Source organism: Falco cherrug, chromosome 4, assembly GCF_023634085.1.
Source record: "Falco cherrug isolate bFalChe1 chromosome 4, bFalChe1.pri, whole genome shotgun sequence".
Classification (NCBI taxonomy): domain Eukaryota; kingdom Metazoa; phylum Chordata; class Aves; order Falconiformes; family Falconidae; genus Falco; species Falco cherrug.
Window position 1 is genome coordinate 1,402,206 of NC_073700.1, and position 21,081 is coordinate 1,423,286.

The following is a 21,081-nucleotide window of genomic DNA, read 5'->3' on the forward strand; positions in this document are numbered from 1 at the left end:
CCCCCAGCCTACGCACGGAGCCCTTGTGGGGCCGCGGCCTGGACCCTGGCCGGGGGGACAAAGGGGGGCCCGCGGGTGAACCGGTGCCTCCTGGCGGGAGCGGCCGCCGGGGCTGGGGGAGTCGGGCCGGGGCGGAGCCCGGCCCCCGAGGCCGACGGCGACGGCGCCGCCCGCGCCCACCAGGGGGCGCCGCAAGGCGGGCGGTGGCCCGGGCAGCGCCGCCAATGGGAGGAGCCGCACGTCGCCGGCCCAGCCCCTCCGTCCCGGAAGTGCCGGCGCTGGCCCCGCCCCTGCTGTGCCGCCGCGACATGGAGCCTCCGGTGAGGGGCTGGGGGGGGTTGTCAGTGATGTCACCGCCCCGGGTGCCCGCCCCGCCACGGGAGCCCGCCCCCGCGCGGCCCCGCTGCCCCCCGCCCCCTCGCCGCAGCCCCCCGGGGCCGGGGCCCGGGGCCCGGCCCCGGCCCCGGCCTTGCCCCCGCACCGCCGCCCAGCCCCAGCCCCGGCACCCGCCTGCCCCCGGTGCTCCGGTAACGGCCCCCGCTGTGCGCCCCCGCCACCCCGGTGACGGCCCCCGGCGCTCTCCTCATCCCGCCATGCGCCCCGGTAACTGCCCCTGCTCCGTATCCCCGCCAGTGCCCCTGGTACCCCGGTAATCACCCCCCGCTACCCTCATAATCCCTTCCATGCACCCCAGTAGCTGCCCCCGGTACCCTTGTACCCGCTGGTACCCCGGTACTGCCCCCGCTCCGCACTCCCGGTGCTGCCGTCAGTCCTGCAGTAACTGCCCTGGCTCTGCACCCTGGTACCCCAGTAACTGTCCCCAGTGCTCCTAATCTCCCTTGTGTACCCCGCTACCTGCCCCCAGTACCCTTGTACCCACTAGTGCCCCGGTAACTGCCCTTGTACCCCCCCCACGTACCCCAGTAACTGCCCCCAGTCCCCTCCTAATCCCCCCACGTACCCTGGTGCCCCAGCACCCGCTCCCTGTGCCCCCCGGCTCCCCAGTTCTTGCTCCTCCGCCCCGCACCCCGGCACGGCCCCGTGCCCCCAGCCACCCCGGCAGGTCCCGCAGGTGCCGCTGAGCGTGGAGGAGATGGCGGAGCTGTACCGGGAGCTGAGCCGGCACCCGGGGCTCAGCGCTGCCTGCCTCGGTCCCGACATCACCACCCAGTACGGGGGCAAGTACTGCAGCCTCTACACCGGTACGGGGACGGAGTGGCCCCACAGGGGGGCCAGGGGTGTGCAGGGGGTCTCCGGCGGGTTTCCTCACCCTGCTTCTCGCAGAGTGGTCGCAGCGGGACTTGGCACGGGCTGAGAACATCAAGTTCTGCCGCCAGTACCTGATCTTCCACGATGGGGCCTCCGTTGTCTACTCGGGGCCCGCTGGCACCTGCTCCGAGATCAAGGACGAGTGAGTCCTGCTCCACCCCAGCGCCCGCGTCCCCTCAGGATGCTGACGGTGGGGGGCTGACAGGTGCCCACCCACCTGCAGGCTGCTGAGCCGCGAGTCCCCCAGTGGGGCACTGAAGGCTGTCCTGCGTAAGGTCCCCGGCAAGGAGAAGGAGAAGGAGAAACAGTTCCTGGAGGTGAGGGGGGGGGGGGGGGGGGCGAGGGGGGCTGGATACTCCCTGGGACTCAGAGAAGGATCCACGCTGCGGCTCGGGGCCGCTCCGGCATCTCTGCCCCTAGGTCTGGGATCAGAACCGCAAGGTGAAGAGCATTGACCTGACAGCGCTGGACAAGCACAGCAGTGTCTACGATGACGGTGAGGGGCCAGGGGATGCTGGGGGATGTGGGGTCCTGGGGGGACAGGGGGACCGGTGCCTGACCCATCCCTGCAGACCAGTTTGGCTGCCTGGCATGGTCGCACTCGGAGACCCACCTGCTTTACGTGGCGGAAAAGAAGCGTCCCAAGGCCGAGTCCTTCTTCCAGAGCAAAGCCCCTGAGCTGGGCACCTCCGATGAGGACACAGGGCACCCCAAGAAGGATGCACCCCTCAAGGTGGGGTCTCTCCGCCCCGGGGCCGGCAGGGGCTGGCTGGGTGGCCGTGGGGCTGACAGGACTGTGCCACAGGGCGAGCAGTTTGTGTACCACGAGGACTGGGGAGAAACGCTGAGCACTCGCAGCGTGCCCGTCCTCTGCATCCTGGACATCGAGGGCAACAGCGTCTCGGTGCTGGAGGGCATCCCGGAGCACCTCTCCCCTGGCCAGGTCAGGATGGGGACTGGAGAAGGGAGGTTTCAGGGGCCAGCAGCAGGCTGAGACACTCACCCCCCGCTCCCCACAGGCTTTCTGGTCCCCCGGCGACACTGGAGTGGTGTTTGTGGGCTGGTGGCACGAGCCCTTCCGCCTGGGGCTGCGGCACTGCACCAACCGCCGGTGAGTCCCTGCGGGGCAGCCTGCCCCACAGCCAGGCCCCTAGCCCCACTGTTACACCGGTCTCTGCCGGCAGGTCAGCACTCTTCTACGTGGACTTGACAAGCGGGAGATGCGGTGAGCAGCCTGTATCCCAACCCCACCGGCACCCCAGCTCCCCGCAGCCCCTCACCATCCCCTCGTGCCCATGCAGAGCTGCTCTCTGAGGACACCAGGGCCGTGTGGTCCCCACGGCTCAGCCCTGACCACTGCCGTATCGTCTACCTGGAGAATGATGCCCTGGGACCCCACCAGCAGTGCAGCCGCCTCCGCATGGTGAGCAGCACTGGAGGACATGATGGGACACCGGGGAGGCGGTGGGGTGCCTATGCCAGTGTGGGGGCTGACAGGAGGGCAGTAGAGCCCCCTCCCCAAGCTGTGGTGGGGGCAGGCGGGCTGGGACCCTGCCAGATTCGCTCCATACCGTGTCTCCTGCAGTACGACTGGTACACCAAACACACCAGCACGGTGCTGGAGACTGTGCCACGGCAGGCATGGGGTGAGTACAGCCCTGGGGGTGGGCAGAGGGGGCATGGAGGGGTGCTGAGCACCGCTGCTCTCATTACAGGCGCCTTCCCAGGCATCTACTGTGGTGCTTTGCCGGGGCTGTGCTGGGCAGCTGACAGCCGCAGGCTCGTGCTGGATACAACCCAGCGCAGCCAGCAGGTGAGGGCCGCCATGCCAGGATGGCAGGGGGGCACACAGGGGGGCCAGGCCGAGTCAGGGCTCCGCTGGACTCTGCCCTCATGCCCCTAGGATGTGTTCGTAGTGGACACAGTGACGGGTGCCACGACCTCGCTGACAGCCGGTAAGTGGCAGGCCAGTGGGGCCGTGTCAGTGCCGGGGCTGAGAAGGGGGTCGGTGCCAGCAGGTCTGACCCCCCCTCCTCCCCAGATGCCCCCCAGGGAAGCTGGTCTGTCCTCACCATCGACCGGGACCTCTTGGTGGCCAGGTTCTCCACCCCTAGCTGCCCCCACACACTGGTAAGGTAACACCCCCCTTCCCCAGTGCCCACCATCCCCTCGGTGCTGGCACTGACCCATCTCCCCACACAGAAAGTGGCTGTCCTGCCCAATGCTGGCCAGGAGGCGCAGGCACGCTGGGTCTGCCTGCAGGACGCACCCCCTGTGCCCGGCATCAGCTGGGGCATCCGCACCCTGCAGCCCCTGCCGGAGCAGGAGCACCCCCAGTATGGTGAGTGCCTGGTGGGGCTGGGCTGGGTACCACCACCTCTGCCGAGCGCTGACACCCCCCACCCCACTTCCACAGGGGGCCTGGACTTTGATGCCATCCTGCTGCACCCAAGCGAGGGCTCTGCTGCCCAGAAGCCCCCCCTAGTTGTGATGCCCCATGGTAAGAGCTTGCCCTGCTGTGCCCCCTGCCCTAGCTGGGCAGCATCCCCCCACCACCCCATTTGCCTTTCTCCTCTTGCAGGGGGTCCCCACTCCGTCTTCACGGCCAGCTGGATGCTGTACCCAGCAGCACTCTGCCGCCTGGGCTTTGCTGTGCTGCTGGGTGAGTGATGCTGGGGATCCAGGGCACTGCTGGATGACACAGTGCACACAGTGGGGTCAGGATGGGGCGGAAGGGCTCTGACACTGCTCCCCCACCAGTGAATTACCGCGGCTCCCTGGGCTTTGGCCAGGACAGCGTGGCCTCCCTGCCAGGCAATGTGGGCACACAGGACGTGCGTGATGTGCAGGTACAACACTGACACATGGTCCTGGGGCACCCTGTGCTCCTGCGGGTGCCCTGAGGAGGGAAAGCGGGGCTGCCTGCCTCAGCAGGTCTCCCCTGTGGTGGCAGCTCTGCGTGGAGCGGGTGCTGCAGGAGGAGACGCTGGATGCTGGTCGGGTGGCACTGGTGGGTGGCTCCCATGGGGGCTTCCTGGCATGCCACCTCCTCGGCCAGTTCCCTGACACCTACCGCGCCTGTGTTGTCCGCAACCCCGTGGTGAACATTGCCTCCATGGTGGCCACCACTGACATCCCTGACTGGTGAGTACCACTGCCCCCAGCCTCCCCACTGTCACAGCCCCATACACGCCCCGGCCCTCTTGTCTGTAGGTGCCTGACGGAGACGGGACTGCCCTACGTGCCTGATGCCCTGCCAGACCCTGCCCAGTGGACAGAGATGCTGCGCAAGTCGCCCATGCGCTACGTCGATCAGGTATGTCCCTGTGCCTGTCCCCATCACTGCCAGCAGTGCCGGTGCTGAGGCTGTGCCGCTCTCGCAGGTCCATGCACCTGTGCTGCTGATGCTGGGGGAGGACGACCGGCGTGTGCCCCCCAAGCAGGGGCTGGAGTATTACCGTGCCCTCAAAGCCCGGGGGGGTCCCCACACGGTAAGTGGGGTGCTGAGTGCCTGTGTGGTGGGGTGCGAGCCTGGTACTAATGCCCTTCTCCCCTCCAGGCTGCTCTGGTACCCAGGGAACAACCACGCCCTGGCCGGTGTCGAGGCCGAAGCTGACGGCTTCATGAACATGGCACTGTGGCTGCTCAAGCACCTGCAGTGCTAACAGCCCCCCGCTGCTGCCTCCCCCCAATAAACAGCATAGCTCAGCACCCCGGGTATCTCTGATGGTGGTGCCAGCACTAGTGTCACCCCCGCTCCAGTGCTTGTGGCCACACAGGCTGGGCTCTGTGCCACTGGGGATGCGCTGTGCCGCGGCAGAGGGTGAGCTGTGCCCAGCTGCCCCGGGCACGGCAGGCGGCGCAGGGCAGCCGGAGGGCGGGCACCAGCCAGGCCCCTCGTGCCGGGCTGCTGGCGCATGCCCTGGCAGCCTGCCCGCGGCGGCCCAGCGTGGCAGAGCAAGGCCCCATGGCCTCAGGGATGGAGCGGGGCACAGAGGTGGGCAGGGGGGCCCGGGGGGGAGGCTGTGTGGGTGGGCACAGCCCTGTTTTGGGGGTGGGCAAGGGCAGAGGGGTGAGCTTGTCCCCCGCCAGCGTGCCTCTTCCCCACCCAGGTGGCCGGCGGCCCCGCCGCCTGCTACCGGGAGCTGAGCCAGTTCCCTGCCATCACCTCTGCCGCCCTTGGGGCCGCCGCAGGGGGACAGACCTTCCTGCTCTACACCGGTGAGTCACGGGCTCGGCTGCCCTGGTGCTCTTGGCCCCCGGGACTGGTGGGGGTGGGTGCTGACAGCCCCCCTCTGCAGAGTGCAGCCGCCCAGACCTGCCCCGCCGCCGGCTCCTGCGTTTCAGCCGCCACTACAGCCTGCGGCACGTGGGTGGCCGTGGCCTCGCCATCAGCCGGGCGGCACTCAGCGCCGAGATCCACAACCAGTATGGCACGGACGGGATGGGGCGGCATGGCCGGTGCCCACGGCAAGGCTGGTGCCCATGGCACGCTGCCCACTGCAGCCTCCCTCCCTCCTACCCTCAGGCTCCTCAGCCAGCACTCGCCGACGGGGCAGCACCGTGCCGTGCTCAGCCGCTGCCCGCAGCAGGGCCACGAGCTGCTGGAGGTAACACAGGCTGCCCCAGTCACAGCAGCCCCAGGGCACGGGGCGGTGGGTGCCACAGCTGTGGTGTGCCGGTGCTGACCCTCATCCCCCCAGGTGTGGGGCAGCAGCGGGCGCAGCCACAGTGTGGACCTCACAGCACTGGGGAAGCACGGGGAGGTCTACACAGAGGGTAGGACCCCTTTCTGCTGCCCGCAACACAGGCAAGGCCGGCGCACCAGCAGCCCCAGTGCTTGCCTGGTGCCCAGCTGTGCCAGTGCCAGGCTGGGTTTTGGCACCTTCTTGCTGTGCCAGGGCCCTTCGCCTGTCTGGCCTGGTCCCACTCGGAGACCAGGCTACTCTATGTGGCTGAGAAGAGCCGGCCCAAACGGTGCCCCCCCCGCCCGTGGGATGTGCCAGGAGCAGCCAGGCCAGAGGAGGAGGAGGAAGAGGATGAGGAGGTGGGTGCCATGTGCCCCATGTGCATGCTGTGCACCCCACAAGTGTGCCATGCACGTTGTTAGCATGGCCCATGCCCCATGAGCCGCCCACGCACTCCATGAGCGTGCTGTGTGCCCCATGAGTATGCTGTGCATCTTGTGAGCGTGCCACACACGCTGTGAGCACCCCATGCACCCCATGAGCATGCCAGGTACCCTGTGACTGTGCCGTGCACAGAGCCCCATATCTGGGGCCATGGGCCATGGAGCTGAGGGGCTGTGCTGCAGAGTGAGCAGTTCGTGTACCATGAAGACTGGGGGGAGGCACTGAGCACCCGCAGCGTGCCCGTCCTCTGCGTCCTGGACCTGGAGGGCAGCAGCCTCTCGGTGCTGGAGGGCATCCCGGAGCACCTCTCCCCTGGCCAGGTCAGGATGGGTTGCAGGGAGAGCCCCAGGGTTGGGGGTTGGGGGGCAGCCTGGGGCTGTGGGTTGAGCCTGGCTGTTGCACAGGCCCTGTGGTCCCCAGATGACCGCGGCGTGGTGTTTGTGGGCTGGTGGCATGAGCCCTTCCGCCTGGGGCTGAGCGCCTGCTCCAACAGGAGGTGGGTCCCCCCAGCACCCAGCGCCATGCTGGGATGCCCATGCCATGCTGGCACAGCGAGGGTCACCATGGCCACGGGGCTTCAGCCTGACCTGTACCTCCTTCCCAGGTCAGGGATTTTCCATTTGGACCTGGCCAGCAGGCGCTGTGGTGAGCACCAGGGCTGTGAGGGGGTGCCCTGGGGGTCCCTGGCGTGCTGACCCCCTGCTGCCCACAGAGCTGCTGTCAGCCGAGCGCAGTGCCACCTGCTCTCCCCGGCTGAGCCCTGATGGCCAGCGCCTGCTCTACCTGGAGGGGGACCTGGGGGGACCCCACCGGCAGTGCCTGCGCCTGCGCATGGTGAGCAGGGCCCTGCGGCACCCGGCACGGCTGTGCCACCCTGTGCTGCCAGTGGGGTACCCAGCACAGGATGTCACAGCCTCTCACAGTGCCCAGCTGGGATGGGAGGTGGGCTCAGTCCCCATGGCCCCCTGCCTCAGTTTCCCTGGCAGGGGCCCATCCCTGATCGCCAGCTCTCCCCAGCTCACCTGGCAGACAAGGCAGACAGTCACGGTGCTTGACGTGGTGCAGGAGCCCACGGAAGGTGAGTGCAGCATGGTGGGCCAGGCTGGGCACTGCTGGGGGGCTGGGACCCCCCTGGGAACCCCCTTGTACCAGGTGCCCACAGCCCTGGCTTGCTAACATTCTGCCCCACTTGCAGCCTTTGCCGGGCTCTACACGGAGGTGCTGCCGCCACGGTGCTGGGCAGCCGACAGCCGGCGAGCTGTGCTGGGCACCCCGCAGCGGAGCCGCACAGTGAGCCCTGGGGACGGTGGGGACAGAGACACGGCCCCCGCGCCCTGCGCTGACACAGCTGCCCATGCTTTGCCCCCTCACAGGACCTGCTGCTTGTGGACACGGAGGCAGCCACTGTCACCAACCTGACAGCAGGTACGTGGCACCAGGCTGCCCGCAGTGCCCTGGAAGCCTCTGCAAGCACTGGCATGCTCTCTGTCCCCAGGGTCGTCCGAAGGGTGCTGGGAGCTGCTCACCCTCCAGTGGGACCTGCTGGTGGCCACCTGCTCGGCCCCACACCACCCTCCCAGCCTGGTGAGCAGAGCCCTGGCACCACACAACACAGCCTGATACGGCACGGCAATATGCTGCCAAGCACAGCATGGCACAGCATGGCAAGGTGCAGCCAAACACAGCATGGCATGGCACAGCACAGCATCAGCAGGCACAGCATGGCATGGTGAATCGTGGAGTGGCATGGCATGACACAAGTGGGCAAAGCCAGGCCCAGCCTAGCCCGGTATTGCACAGCACAGTGTGACACAGCCAGATCCAGCATGGCATTGCACAGCACAGCCTTGGCATGGCATGGTAAAGCACAGCATGGTGAGCTACAGCCAGCCACAGCATGACATTGCATGGCACAGTGTGGCAAGGAAAAGCAGAGCTTGGCCCAGTGCTGGAGACAGGTACATCACGGCACAGCCAAGGACGGCACAGCGTGGCACAGAGCAGTATGACCAGGCACAGCATGGAACACCCATGCATGGCACAGGGCGGCACAGCATGGCACAGTATGAGACAGCACCATGGAGCACTGGGACCGTAGGCACACCAGGGCCGGTTACACCCCAGCACGGGCCAGCTGCCCTGAGGCAGGGGTGTCCCAGTGCCACCTGCTGCCTGTCCCCAGGTGGTCACTGTGCTGCCGCCTGCGGGCCAGGAGCTGCCCCTCTTCTGGGTGCCGGTGGAGGACACCCCAACAGTGCCTGGCATCACCTGGAAGACCCTGACAGTCCGGCCACCCTGCAGCGGGCAAAGCCCCGCTGCACACGGTGAGCGCCCGGGGGCCCCCGCTGCACCTGGGTGCTGCCTGGGTGCCGGGGACCCTCGGGAGCAGGGGGTGGGCAGGGTGCTGGGTGCGTGGGGTGGTGAGTGGTGAGGGGGACCCTTCCCTGGTGCAGACACCCAGGTTTTCGAGGCCCTGCTGCTGAGCCCACCGGACAGCATGGCACCACACCCCCTCGTGGTGTGTCCCCATGGTGAGTAAGGGGATGGCAGGGACACCCTGGCAGTGCTGGTGGCACCCCGGGTGACATTCCTGCCGGACCCAGGTGGCCCCTGTGCCGTCTTTGATGCCCGCTGGCGTCCGAGCATGGCTGCACTGTGTCGGCTGGGCTTTGCCGTGCTCCTTGGTGAGTGCCAGGGAGCCTGGGGATGTGTGTCCCCTGCGCCCCACTGGAGAGGTAGCACCCGTGGCCCCTGTCTCCCCAGTGAACTACCGTGGCTCCCTGGGCTTTGGCCAGGCCAGCATCAACTCCCTGCTCTCCCATGTGGGTGAGCAGGATGTGGCGGACACCCAGGTGAGGGGTGCTGGGTGGTGGGTGCCACAGGGGTGTTGATGGTGGGGCCTTCTGGGAAGGTGCTGATGGCAGGGTGCTGATGGGGGGTGACCCATGGGTGCAGCTGGCGGTGGAGCAGGCGCTGTGCAGCGAGCCCCTGGACCCACACCAGCTGGCCCTTCTGGCTGGCTCCCATGGAGCCTTCATCGCCCTCCACCTCCTCACCAGCCAACCCAAGCGCTACCAAGCCTGTGCCCTGCGCAGCCCCGTCTCCAACCTGCCTGCACTGCTGGGCACCTCCGACATCCCTGACTGGTGAGTGTCACCCCTCCCCCATCCCACCCTATGCCATGCCACGTCTTCACGGCACCCACCAGCACCTCCGTGCCACAGGCGCTACGCCTCCCTGGGGCTGCCCTACTCCTTCGAGCGGGTGCCCCACGCTGAGGACATGGCCACCATGCTGATGCGCTCGCCCATCGCCCACGCGGGCCGGGTAAGGCAGGGCCGGGATGGGTGGTGGGATACTGGGTGCAGGGTGCTGGGCACCCACCACTGGCTGTACTGCAGGTGCAAACACCAGTGCTGCTGTGTGTGGGTGCCCGGGATCGGCGTGTCAGCCCTATGCAGGCACTGGAGCTGTACCGAGTGCTGAGGGCCAGGGGGGTGCCGGTGCGGTGAGTGGGGTGCAGCAGGGTGGGAGCAGGGAGGCAGCCCTGGGGTGCCAGCTGAGCATTGTCCTGTCTCACCTCACAGGCTGCTGTGGTACCCAGAGGGCGGCCACGTGCTGGCCGGCGTAGAGACAGAGGCCGATATCTTTGGGAACTGCGCCCACTGGCTCCTCCGGCACCTGGGGCAGCCCTGGCAGGGCAAGACGGGACAGCACAGCCCCTAGCACCTGTGGCAGCCCTGCTGCTATGCCAGCCCCAGGGTGACTGCTGGCCCTGGGGACCTCACCAGGACCAGAGGAGGATGAAGCAAGCGTAGCTGGGGGCAGGACGGGACATGGTTTGGGGTTCAGTACTAAATAAATGTGTGAGACCCTGTGCAGTGCCGAGCCCTGCGGCTGTGCCTTTATTGCATGGTGGTGGCTGTGCCAGGCTGGGGCTGAGCTGGCTCAGACCATCTTCATCACCTTGTTGATCCAGTCAACGTAGAGGGAGACGCGGATGAAGAGGGCAGGCTGGTCGGTGCGGGCACAGACACGGGAGGGGGTAATGACCCCCTCTAGCACCCAGCAGTCAGCAGTGAGGCAAGCCAGTGGTCCCCCGTAATCTCCCTGCAGCACCCAGAGAGCGGCATCACCCCAGTGCCAGCAGTGCAGGCTTCCCGAGGCAGCAGTCCCCAGCCCGGCTCACCTCGCAGGCCCCCACGCCAGCGCGCAGCGGGGCAGTGCACAGCTCACTCTCCTTCAGGCGCCCGCGCAGTGCCATGTTGCACTCGCCATGGGCCAGTACCGGTAGCCGCGCCACGTTCAGCACGCTGCCATCCGCTGTGCCTGCAGGCAGCGAGCACACAGGGCAGCGGGCAGGGGATGCACGGGTAGGGGATGGCAGGGGAGGGGGATGCCGTGACGGGGTGCCGTGGGTGAGGGGATGCCATGGGTGGGGGCATACAGCCTGCAGGGTGACACCTTTGCAGGAGGAGTGCCCTCGCAGTGGGTATGGTGGGCAGGGGATGTCATGGGCAGGGGATGTTGTGGGCAGGGGACTGCTGTTGCTGGGGAATGGTATGGATAGGAAGATGTCATGGGCAGGAAGATGCCACGGAAGGGAGATGCTGTGAGCAGGGGGATGTCAGGCACCTGGGGATCCTGCAGGCAGGGGTTGCCATGGACATGGGGATGCTGCAGGCAGGGGATGCGTTGGGCAGGGGATGCGTTGGGCAGGGGATGCTGTCTCAGGAGCTGCCCACAGCAGGTACCTCTGGTTTCCCCCCAGCCAGCAATCTCACAGACGGTGCCTGCAGGCACAACATAGCGCTCGGGCGGCAGGCAGATCAGGGCCACACGCCTGTTCAGAGTGGCTGGCCTGCGGCGAGAAGGGCAGCAGGACATGGTGTCAGCCCAGTGAGCAGTGGGGCATGGCAGGGGCTGGGGCATGGCCACTCACCTCTCCAGCTTCAGCATCACCAGCTGGGACTCAGAGGGGCCACAGATGATCTGTGCGATGGGGATGGTCTGCTGGTCAGGGTCCTCAGGGCCAGGGTCCTTGAAGAGTGTCCCCAGCTGCACCTTGTAGCCCGCCAGGTCGGCATTGCTGCAGGTTGGGCATGTGAGCGCATGGGGAGCGGGAGTCCCAGCACCACGTGCCCTGGCCCTGGCCTTACCAGGAGGAGAAGCACTGGCGCGTGCTGATCACCCACTGCTCCTTCACTAGGGACCCCCCACAGAAGTGCATGCCGGCCCTGTGGGGATGGGGGGGTGAGGTCCTGGGCGATGCTGGCCACGTGACGGTGCAGACAGGGCACCCACTCACCGGTTGCGGATGCTGACAGTCCAGGGCGAGTTGCCAGGCTGGCCACCGACAACGCGCCCTTTCCACTGCAGTCTCTCATCCCGCTGGCCACACTGCTCGAATGACACCACATCTGTGGGCAGGGTGGGCATCAGCTGGGGCCATGCCACTGGCACCGGCACCACGGCCCCCACCCAGCACCCGCTGGCTCCCACCTGTGTTCTCCAGGATGGAGGGCACCATGCTGCCAGCTGTGGAGAGAAAGCAGAGGGTGGCACAGGACCAGGATCCAGCTACCCTGACAGTATCAAAACTACCCAAGGGGGTGGCAGGGGACCCCCCTAGCTCTGCAGGGGTGCAGGTAGGGGCTTACAGCAGGGCTTGATGGCACAGTAGTCAAAGGGGGTGCGGGGGTCCATGGTGTAGCACCAGGGGCCATGACTGTCGTTATCGGGGTTGCGGCAGTAGTTTTCCTCCAGATGTGCCTCAGGGTGGGTGACAGGCGAGATCCTGCCAGGAGGAAGTCACCACCCCATTGCTGTCACCATCCCCATCCCTGTTCTCATCCTCATCCCCATTCCCCTCCCTATTCCTGTACCCCCCCAGCACACTCCCTCGCACACTCACTGGGGCACATGGGGCGTCTGGGCAGCCCATGGCTGACAGGTGATGCCCTTGCGCGTCTTGCTGATGTGGCCGCGGTAGCTCTCGCCATGGCCATGGTAGCACTCTGGGGACAGGCAGGGAGAGCTGGCACCCCTAGCAGGCACCCCAGGGGCGGGTGCCCAGGGGCAGCTCACCTTGGGCACCCAGCTCATCAGGGCAGCGGCGGATGTGGAAGCAGAAGGCGATGCGGACAGTGGAGCGGGCAGTGAAGCACCATGGTGCCTCTGAGCCATCAGGGTTGCGGCAGTAGTTCTCCTGCAAGTCCCTGGTGGAGGGGCCACATGGGTGTCATCCCCCAACTCCAATCCCACACCCTTGGGTGCTGCCCACCGCCACCCTCCCTGGGCGCAGCGCCCCCCCTGCCCCTTACTTGCATGAGTACTTCTCAGGCACGAAGTGGTGCTGGTGGGGTGTCTGGGCATCCCAGCGCTGGCAGGGGATCCCCGAGACGGTGACGTTCATCCGGCCCCGATACCCTTCACCCTTGCCCCTGAAGCAGCCAGTGGTGACGTTGAGGGGTCGCGGGCGTTTCTCTGCTTGCGTGGCAGGAAAGGGGCAGAGTGGCAGGGTTAGGGTGGCACCCAGGAGCCCCAGTCCCAGCTGCGCGGTGACACTGGCAGGGACTTACTGCAGAGGCGGATGCGGCAGTACTCGCGCTCTCGCCCAGGGTTGGTGGTATAGCACCAGGGCCGCTCGGAGCTGTCGGGGTTGCGGCAGTAGTTGTCATCCAGTCCCTTGTCAGGGTACCTGAGCCGGAGACAGGGAGCAGCGGTTGAGGGTGCCACCACTGCTCCAGTGCCTGGCATGGCCAGGGTGGCTGCACACTGCCCAGGGCTAGGGGCTGGTACTTGTCAGGGTGGTAGGGGTGCTTGTGTGGGTGCTGCAGGTCCCAGCGCTGGCACTCTGTCCCTGTCTCGGTGCGGTCCACAGTGCCACGGTACTCCTCCCCATTGCAGGTCATGCAGACAGCTGCGGACAGCTGGAGGGCTCAGTGAGGGGAACACACACAGTATGGGACACCCCGAGATTTGGCACTCACCATCCTCACACTTCTTGATGCCACAGCTCTGGTGCCGGACATTAGGGTCAACGGTGTAACACCATGGACCCCGCTTGTCCTTGTCAGGGTTTCGGCAGTAATTCTCCTCCAGCCCATTGTGAGGGGATGGCAGGAACCTGCTGGCAGCAGGGTGGGTAGGAGGGCGGCTGGGAGCCCCTTGCCCCAGGGTGGGCACAGCCACAATGCTGTGCTACCCCTGGTTGGTGTCATTGACCCCATGCTGTCCCCATTGCTCCTGTGCAATCCCCATTGCCCTCATGCTGTACCTTTTGCCCCCACACTGTCCCTAGCCCATTCCCTGTTGCCCCATGCTGCCCAGGGCCACTGGCAGGTGCAGTGGGGCAGCTGGGGACACAGGGGCACCTGTGGTCATGAGGTGTTGTGGCTTGCCAGGGCTGGCAGCGCAGACCCTTCTCTGTCATGGCCCGTGTGCCGCGGTAGCTGGAGCCGTCAGCCACAATGCAGTCCCGCAGGTAGTCTGGGCAGAGCCAGGCACCACGTCAGAGCCCCAGAGCCAAGCCAGAGCATGTGGGCAGTGTGGGGAGCCCTGTGTGGGGTGGCCTGTGCTCAGTCTGTGGTGTCTCCATGTCCACCTGTGGCACCAGCCCACCTTTCTTCTGGTACAGATCGTAGTGGATGTTTTTCTGCAGCTGGATGTGGGGCGAGTGCTGGGTCCAGGGAAGCAGGTGGCATTGCTGACTCTGCCGGTCATGGTGGAAAGCCCTGGGAGGCACAGTGGGAGGCTGGCATGGCACAGCGCAGGGCCAGTACCCGGGAGAACGCACGCGAGCACCCAGCATCCCAATGGGGTGACCCTGGCGTCGTGGCCGCCTGCACTCCCACCTGCCCCACAGCGGCACTACATCCCGCTCACCGGCAAGCCAGGCTGGCGGCACAGCGCTGGGCACACTGCTCTGCTGAGCCCCACTCCAGCAGCAACGGCGGTGAGTCCGCGGGCACTGCCAGCAGCTCGGTGGCCCGCAGGCGCTGGAAGTCATTGAGGGGCGAGCGGTGGCCTGGGGAGTGTGGCAGGATTCAGCGCGCCCATGAGGGCACAGCGTGGGCACCGGGCCCTGTGGCGCATGGGACCCCTGCCCCACGGAGCATGGTATCTGTCCTGTGGAGCCAGAGGCTCTCTGCCCTACAGAAGCGCCCTACAGCCTGCCCCCCCCTCCCTGCCGCGGCTCAGGGCAGAGGCCTGCAGGCTCCCGGGCCGGCCCCTAGGCCCGTCTAGGCCCCGCTCTGTCCCACGCCCTCCAGCCCCACGGCGGCCCCACGGCGGCCCGGCCCGGCCCGGGGCCCTACCTGAGCCGAGGGCCGCGGCCAGGGCAAGCAGGACCCCCAGCACGGGCTGCATGGCGGCGGCCCCGCGTCCCCGGGCTGCCACAGCGCCAGGCCGGCCCCAAACAAATATTTGCGGCGGGCCCGGGGCCAGGCGGAGCCGGGGTCACCGAGCGCGGGGCCGCGCGTGGGGCGCGGGGCGGGGCCGAGCGCGGGGCGGGGCCCGGCGGGGGTGGGGCCTGGCGGCCAGTGAGGGGCGGAGCTTGGAGGGAGGCCAAAGGGGAGCGGCCGGGGCGGGGCCGCGGGGCGCGGGGGGAGGCGGGGCCGCGCGCAGCCAGGTGGGGCGGGGCGGAGGGGGGGCGGGGCTGAGCGCGGGTGCCGGGCGCCGATTGGCCGCGGCCCGCTCGTGCCGCCGGTTGCTAGGCGCCGCGCGCCCCTCCCCCAGGTACGTGCCCGCGCGGGGTCGCGCTCGCGCCGCGCCGCCCGCTCGGTGCGTCGGGGCCGCTGGCGGCGAGAGCCGGCGGGGAGCGGCCTCCGGGCCCGGCCGTCGCACGGTGAGGGGACGCGGGGACGCGCGGGGGTAACGGCCTGGCCTCCGCCCGGTGGCGGCGGCAGCGCGGGGCTGCGGCGGCACCTGCCGGGCCGCCCTGCCCTTGGCCTGCCGGGCGGGCCGGCAGCGGGAGCGGGACCGGGAACGGCGGCGCGGCCTGGGCGGCGGCGCGGCGGGGCCGGGCCTCTCTGTGCGCGGGCAGCGGGTCGGTCCGGCCCGCTGCCGCCTCAGCCCCGGCGCGCCCTCCGCGGCCTGCCGGGGCCGGCCGGGCGCGGGCGGCGGCCCGTGCTGGCGGCGGGGGCCGGCCGCGCTTCCCTCCTCCTCGGCGGTTTCCCGCCGCCCGGCCCCCGCCGGGGCCGCTCTTTGGGCGCCGCCGGGCCTCCCCCCGGCCTTGGTGGGCGCCGCGCCCGGGGGTGCCCGGCAGGGCCGGCCCTGCTAGCGAGCGGGCGGCGGAGCGGGCCGGGCCCCGGGCACTGAGCGGCTGGGCCGGGTCGAGCTGTACCGGGCGAGGCGCGGGGCTCCGCCGCAGCCGCCGGCGGGGACGCTGGGAGCGGCCCAGGTGCTGGAGGTGGCGGCCACCGGTGCCTGGCCGTGGTGGGGTCGCGGCGGTGTGTGCCGGAGCCCCTGTGCGCTTCGCCCCCCCGGCCCAGCGGCTCTCCCCGGGCCCCGGGGGGCGGCCGGAGCCGGGTGCGCTCCTCTGCGGGCGGGGCGACCGGGCAGCCCCCGGCTCTCGGCCCCACCTGCGGCCGGACTGGCCGCTCGGGGGCTGGGGGCGCCCACCTGGGGCCAGGCCCCGCCCGCACACATGCACTTAAACTTTTCTCGTTACTCGGCCATGCGGGCGGCTCCGCGCAAGCGAGTAGCTCTGCCGCACAAACGGGCGTAAATGCGGAACAGTCCCTGTGGCCTCCCTGGCTCCTCAGAACCAACAGGCTGGCGAAGCTGCTCACAGGAGTCTCCAGTGCCTGTCAAGTCATCGGGCCTGAATATAGCGAGTTTTGCCCCAGGTTTGAAGTTTGGAAACTTCCCGTGTGTACCTTTAGAGTTTCTACAGGTCTCTGCTGCTCGGGGCAAGAAGGTGCAGGCAGGGGGATGTGGGAGTTGCGCAGTAGGGCTTGCAGTCACTCACTGACGTGCTGTGTGTCTCTTGGTCCTGGATATTTGGGCTTCTAGGCCTGGGAAGATGGCACTGATGTTGTTCACCTGCCTAAAATGGGATTAAACCCCTCTTTTTATACAAAAAGGCGAAGCATTCACCTGTCTTCTCTAAGCCCCTCCAGGCAAAGGCTTCTTTCCACTGCCCATCGCTGTTTACATGAGGGACTGCTAGTGTCTCTTGCCTTGGCAGTACCGTTCATCACAAAATCTGTTATTTAACTTTCTATATGGAACGCTGTCTCTTCCAGTCCTTAGCTACAGATTCCTTTTCCCACTTTTAAGAGTTTCTAATTCATAGGTTTCTTCACGCAGTCTCTGCTGCTATACTGAGCATCCTAAACCACTTATTCATTCTTCCCAATGCTTGTCATTGCGCTCTTCTATCCTAAATATAGGGTAGTATGCCAACGGAAGAAGCTTGAGAGCAAGCTGAAGTGCTGGGAACACCACTGTTTACTCAGAGGAGTAATCAGCAAAGCTTGGCTGATTCCAGGTCGCGCCGTCTTCTTGCTGCAGGAGTTTGCCCTCACTTCTTTGGGAGCTGGCACAAATCCTTGAATAACTAGAAGATGTTGTTGACAGCACGTGCTAGTTTAGAAATACCCCTTTCTTTAAGCATTGTGTAAACAGAATGGTAAATTCTGTGTAATTGTTGATACTGAGCCTGGAGAATTGGCAAAAGCTGTGGGGCTGATATCTGTAAAGGTGTTCTGTGCCTCACTGTGTACCAGTAGGTTTCGTATGGGGTTTGTTAACCCTGAGCACTTGTCTGCTTTTAGAAATGCCTTGTACTTGCTGTGAGCTCCAGTGCTGCTTACCCACTTCTCTCCCCTCTCGTCTCTCGCTGCCCGGTGTGCTGGGCTTGGCTGCTACGAGAAATGAAGAAGGACACATGACAGGAGCGTGAGACATTTTGCCAGCTTCAACTGCAAAGTGTGTGGTTATAATTGGTTCAAAGCTCTGACCGTAACTTGTCTTCCATGGACAGCTGTTTTGAAGGAATTTTCACATGTCTCTTGTTGGCAGAGCTATACTCTGGCAATGAGGGGGTAATGTCAGAGGGAGCGTTGCTGCGTGCTGACTTGTGCAAGTGTGCCAGCTGACAAGACTTGAGAGGTGCTTTGATGTTCTGCACTAAAGACCAGTCGTGGACCGCTCGGGTCTGATGGAGAAGAGGACTGTGTGGCTGCAGCAGCCAGGCCTTGTGGGAATTTCCATGCTCCTGTGTCTGCAGCGCAGGTGTGAGGTGCAGTGTGTTGTCACTGGCAGAGAAGGTGTGATGGTTCTGCCCTGGCAGGAGCGGAGTTGCTCAACAATGGGAATGGTGTCTCCTTGCCTTTCTCGTATCCCTTGGACAGATAATGAGAGTTGTCCTGGAAGAGATACCAATGTGCTGTGCCAGCCTGGGGAGGAACTTCAGCTGATGGGAGTAAAACAGTCTGTCTCGTTTCAGCAATGACAGCTATCTGAAAAGTTTTGTTGTGGGGGTGATTTTGGATGGTTTGTGCCTTTACTCCTGTTAGCTGAGGAATAGTACGGAGGATTTAATTCTAGTAATGATTAATTTAAATGAGGAAAATGCAAACTCTGAATTCTCCTTGGGCAAACAGGGGTCATGTAAATAAATGCCTCTGGCATTCTTTGTGGTGCTTGTAGACTGTCTACCAATTACTTCTGGTCTCTTGCTGAATCAGTGGGAGGCTGTTGCTCCTTGAGCTCCAAGTACTTTGGTGGTGATTTGGGTGAAATACAAATAAACATAGTTGGATTGACCTAGCATATCTGAGCTCTTGGTATGCTGAAAATGTTTGTTCTTAGAATGTTTGTGTAGTCTGGAGAGCTCTGTACCTTAAACCCAATTCACAGAGGACTGTGACCATGTTTAAGCTGTGAAAAATAAAAGATCAACCTGAAGAACCTATGCTTTTAGGGTTTGTTCTGTGAGACTGAGCAAATTGCTAAGGTGCTGCTGCATGGAAAGTTAACATATTAACCTGCGTGAATGCACTAGGTAGGTGCACTTCCTAGCCCTAGTGCCTTTTTCTATCTGTTATCTCCCTGCACTTATCCGTTGGCTTAAACTGTCTCTGGTTCAGCTTTTCTGGGATAAAATTGTAGTTTTCCAGCGGGAAAGATGGTTGTTTGTATTTGATGTTACCACTTTCTTTGTCATTGTTTTTTTCCATGAGCATCCAAGCTGATCTGCTGGCGCAACGCTGTCCAAAGGAGATGGTCCCAGTCCCCTGGCCAGGCAGGCCCACTCCCTCCCTCTTGCAGGTGCTTGGTGGGCCCATGAGCTGTTCGCCTGGGGACCAGCAAAAAGCTCCCTGGCTCTTGCTTGTGGTTTGTGAGCTGTTCTGGGTGTCTGATGAGGAAGAGACAGAGGAAGGTGAGTGGCATGGCTTTGTTCAGGGTGTGGGGAAGCAATGGGGGGCTTCCCTCTTCTGTCAGTGGTGACCTGCTCAGATGGACAGATGTGTCTTGAAACCATGGCCTGAATTAAAGCTGGAGCTTCTTGCCTGATGGTAGCTTCTGCCTGAGATAATAGCTGGGGTGCAAGTGATGTAAGGCACCCTTAGGCATGCACCCTGTTTACGAATGCCATGTCCTGCTCAAGGTCACCTCAGCCCAGCAGTGCTGGTTTCTGGGAGCCAGGTTTGATGCAACGCTAGGGAATTACCCAGAATCTTTGCTCAATACAGCAGTGCAGCCTTGCAGCTCTCCCACAGCTGGGGTTCCATCTCTGGGCAGTGTGCTGGGACCTGAGAGCCGGAGGGGGCTGCTGGGCTGCCAGGTGCTCCCATGGCTCCTTACTGTGGCTTTTATGTCTGACTGTGGGGAGCTCACAGCAGCCTCCCAAAACCTTAACACAAATGGTGTTCTGCCATGTGGCCCCCTGAGCTGCGTCACTGCTGGGCCACATCGGTCCCAGTGCCACCACGGTTGTCCCAGGGTGAGGTGCAGAGGGTGAAGTTGTGTGGGATGACAGCTGGTATAAGGCTTGCTGCTTCCAGAGAGGAGAGGTCCGACCTCTGGACACCCAGTTGTGGTGTTTGCAGTTGTCTTGCTGAATTGATTTTATTATTATTATTATTTCTGGGTTAACTTTCTGCAATTTAGTAACCTGGATTGTCCATGGAAGGAGCTTGTCAGCACCCTGGCAGTGCAGGTGGATAGGAAGCAAAGCCAAAACTGGAGGAGGAGGAAGACGTGGGCATGGTCCCTGTGCTGGAGCGTGAGGGTTAGCTCAGGACGAGTGGTTGCCTCAGCCAGCCTCATGGTTTCATGCTCTTAAAAGGGCCCTTCTCTTTCCCTGCTTTCAGCTGTGCCCTCTTGCCTCCTCCCACATGCCAGCTGTGGTGCTGAGCTGATGCATTGATCAACTGATCTTGCTAACTTGGCATAAAACTGTTATTTTTTTCAGCTAGACCCTTTCTTCACTGGCTTAGCAAAGTGGTCAGGAAGGGAGTTGGACCATCCTTGGAGGCAGGGAGCCATTGTATCAGCAGACCTCTCCCTTAGGATGGTGCTCTTAGCTGTAATGGATATTTCCATTACAGGGTTGAGTTGTCTGCCCAGTTTCACTGTCCTGCAGGTATCCTCTAGGCCAAGAGAGTAATTCTTGGTGGGATTCAAAGTACATTATCTCTGGCAGACCTTCATGCGCAGAGTGGGACTTGGAAACAGCTGTAGAACTTGTCCCAGCCCTGCTGGTGGACAGTGCGCAGCTTGTTTTGGGTTTTTTTCTTTAGAAAAACAGGCTGCTAGCCTCATCTGACCTGTAAAGGTATATTTGAATGAAGGTTTCTGCTGACCGGTTCTCCTTTCTTCCCCTTTTCTTGTGTCGTGGTCTCACCACAGTGCTCAGCTGTGGCATTTGCCATCATTACAACCCTGAATAAGGATACAGTGTGTATTTTCTACCGTGCTTCCTGAGAGGGGCTCAATTCATGGAGAGTTACATGGGCAGCTTCAAAAATATTTTGGTTACTGGCTCCTCGGAGCTTTCCAACAAATTGGCTTAGATGCCTCTTGCTGCAGTACTTGATGTTACAAATACTCCTTGGCAAGGACCTGATGAGCAGCATTCCTCCTGTCCCTCCTCAGGGGCTGAAAAAGTGATTATGGAAGAGGTTTCAGTTTACTCTAGCATAGTTACAGGTCACGCGGGTGCTGAATGCATATAGGCAATGAATTCACACTGGGTCTTTTTTTGAACTAGATTGTACATTTAGACTTCAGAAAGCTTAATCTTCTGTGAAGTGTGTTCCTTAAGGGTGGGGATTAGCATTCAGTAATTTTGATGAGAGTTTCCTGTAGCAGATACTGATCATTTTATATCAGTCCCAAGGGCTAAGGATTGGTTTTGGATGAGCTTGAGTGTTGAATTACGACAGGTGATGGGAAAGCCTTGTGCCACTGTCACAGCTTCAGATCGTGACGTGGGGGCTGCCTATGCTGTTGGTCCCTTGCTGCTGCTTGTGGCACTGCTTGCTTCTTGTCGCATAGGCTTCTTCCCTCTTTCTTGTGCAAGATCAGCCCCCAAATGGACTCTTCCAGGCTCTTTGGGAAGGGCATCTCTTCCCATGAGGCCTTGAAAGGAGTTCTTTGTTGTGTGGGTTTTTGGGGACTTTTTGATTACAGGGGAGAGGGACTAGGAGTGGTTGATTAAAAATGA

The 21,081-nt window shown here is 63.9% G+C and overlaps 4 protein-coding genes across 11 annotated transcripts in view; 3 read left to right on the top strand and 1 right to left on the bottom strand.

Moving 5' to 3' along the window:
* Positions 1-268: 268 nt before the first annotated feature.
* On the top strand, positions 269-4,980 carry LOC102059543 (acylamino-acid-releasing enzyme-like). Of its 3 annotated transcripts, XM_055709232.1 has the most exons (22): positions 271-320; positions 1,073-1,202; positions 1,285-1,411; positions 1,493-1,586; positions 1,690-1,765; positions 1,842-2,002; positions 2,075-2,212; positions 2,289-2,380; positions 2,454-2,494; positions 2,571-2,692; positions 2,855-2,915; positions 2,985-3,082; positions 3,173-3,224; positions 3,311-3,399; positions 3,472-3,610; positions 3,686-3,769; positions 3,851-3,931; positions 4,030-4,118; positions 4,223-4,413; positions 4,483-4,585; positions 4,653-4,760; positions 4,829-4,980. In XM_055709232.1, the coding sequence occupies exons 1-22, from the start codon at positions 309-311 to the stop codon at positions 4,883-4,885; spliced, it is 2,145 nt and encodes a 714-aa protein (XP_055565207.1). In that variant the 5' UTR covers positions 271-308; the 3' UTR covers positions 4,886-4,980. The 3 variants fall into 3 exon arrangements, with proteins under 3 accessions (XP_055565204.1, XP_055565207.1, XP_055565206.1); XM_055709229.1 differs by having other exon boundaries at positions 269-320; positions 4,653-4,980; XM_055709231.1 differs by lacking the exon at positions 271-320 and adding an exon at positions 470-603 and having other exon boundaries at positions 4,653-4,980.
* Positions 4,981-5,214: 234 nt separating this feature from the next.
* LOC102059371 (acylamino-acid-releasing enzyme) lies at positions 5,215-10,278 on the top strand. Of its 3 annotated transcripts, XM_055709228.1 has the most exons (22): positions 5,215-5,266; positions 5,382-5,490; positions 5,571-5,697; positions 5,798-5,879; positions 5,973-6,048; positions 6,171-6,316; positions 6,584-6,721; positions 6,806-6,897; positions 7,006-7,046; positions 7,114-7,235; positions 7,419-7,479; positions 7,597-7,691; positions 7,775-7,826; positions 7,897-7,985; positions 8,584-8,725; positions 8,855-8,932; positions 9,005-9,085; positions 9,165-9,253; positions 9,357-9,547; positions 9,626-9,728; positions 9,803-9,909; positions 9,989-10,278. In XM_055709228.1, exons 1-22 carry the CDS (start codon positions 5,237-5,239, stop codon positions 10,125-10,127), a joined length of 2,190 nt encoding a protein of 729 aa, XP_055565203.1. In that variant the 5' UTR covers positions 5,215-5,236; the 3' UTR covers positions 10,128-10,278. The 3 variants fall into 3 exon arrangements, 2 of the variants coding, with proteins under 2 accessions (XP_055565203.1, XP_055565202.1); XM_055709227.1 differs by having other exon boundaries at positions 5,382-5,879; XR_008732051.1 differs by lacking the exon at positions 9,989-10,278 and having other exon boundaries at positions 5,382-5,879; positions 9,461-9,547; positions 9,803-9,834.
* Positions 10,279-14,878, bottom strand: MST1 (macrophage stimulating 1). Of its 2 annotated transcripts, none has more exons than XM_055709234.1 (18): positions 14,720-14,878; positions 14,289-14,430; positions 14,025-14,137; positions 13,778-13,892; positions 13,394-13,530; positions 13,203-13,323; positions 12,983-13,101; positions 12,725-12,887; positions 12,489-12,619; positions 12,316-12,418; positions 12,062-12,198; positions 11,904-11,939; positions 11,710-11,821; positions 11,561-11,638; positions 11,344-11,490; positions 11,156-11,262; positions 10,591-10,730; positions 10,279-10,511 (listed from the first exon to the last, which is right to left on the bottom strand). In XM_055709234.1, the coding sequence occupies exons 1-18, from the start codon at positions 14,769-14,771 to the stop codon at positions 10,350-10,352; spliced, it is 2,115 nt and encodes a 704-aa protein (XP_055565209.1). In that variant the 5' UTR covers positions 14,772-14,878; the 3' UTR covers positions 10,279-10,349. The 2 variants fall into 2 exon arrangements, with proteins under 2 accessions (XP_055565209.1, XP_055565208.1); XM_055709233.1 differs by having other exon boundaries at positions 12,725-12,890.
* A 261-nt stretch (positions 14,879-15,139) lies between these two features.
* The window catches only part of DAG1 (dystroglycan 1), a 53,499-nt gene continuing 47,557 nt past the window's right edge, over positions 15,140-21,081 (top strand). Inside the window, exon 1 of one of the 3 annotated variants that reach the window (XM_055707522.1) lies at positions 15,140-15,249. The gene's annotated coding sequence lies outside the window, so the exon portion shown is untranslated. Of the gene's footprint in view, positions 15,250-15,697; positions 16,253-21,081 lie in introns of those variants that run through there. The other 2 variants (XM_055707521.1, XM_055707524.1) reach the window with 2 other exon arrangements.

Coding starts and splice junctions, on each gene's coding strand:
- LOC102059543 (XM_055709229.1), top strand. Junction 1,587..1,689: donor AGGAGAAACAGTTCCTGGAG/GTGAGGGGGGGG, acceptor CTCTGCCCCTAG/GTCTGGGATCAGAACCGCAA. Junction 3,770..3,850: donor CCTAGTTGTGATGCCCCATG/GTAAGAGCTTGC, acceptor CTCCTCTTGCAG/GGGGTCCCCACTCCGTCTTC.
- LOC102059371 (XM_055709227.1), top strand. CDS start 5,237: ATGGCCTCAGGGATGGAGCGGGGCACAGAG. Junction 5,880..5,972: donor AGGGCCACGAGCTGCTGGAG/GTAACACAGGCT, acceptor TCATCCCCCCAG/GTGTGGGGCAGCAGCGGGCG. Junction 7,827..7,896: donor TGTCACCAACCTGACAGCAG/GTACGTGGCACC, acceptor CTCTGTCCCCAG/GGTCGTCCGAAGGGTGCTGG.
- MST1 (XM_055709233.1), bottom strand. CDS start 14,771: ATGCAGCCCGTGCTGGGGGTCCTGCTTGCCCTGGCCGCGGCCCTCGGC. Junction 13,893..14,024: donor CGATCTGTACCAGAAGAAAG/GTGGGCTGGTGC, acceptor GGCTCTGCCCAG/ACTACCTGCGGGACTGCATT. Junction 13,324..13,393: donor CATCAAGAAGTGTGAGGATG/GTGAGTGCCAAA, acceptor AGCTGTCCGCAG/CTGTCTGCATGACCTGCAAT.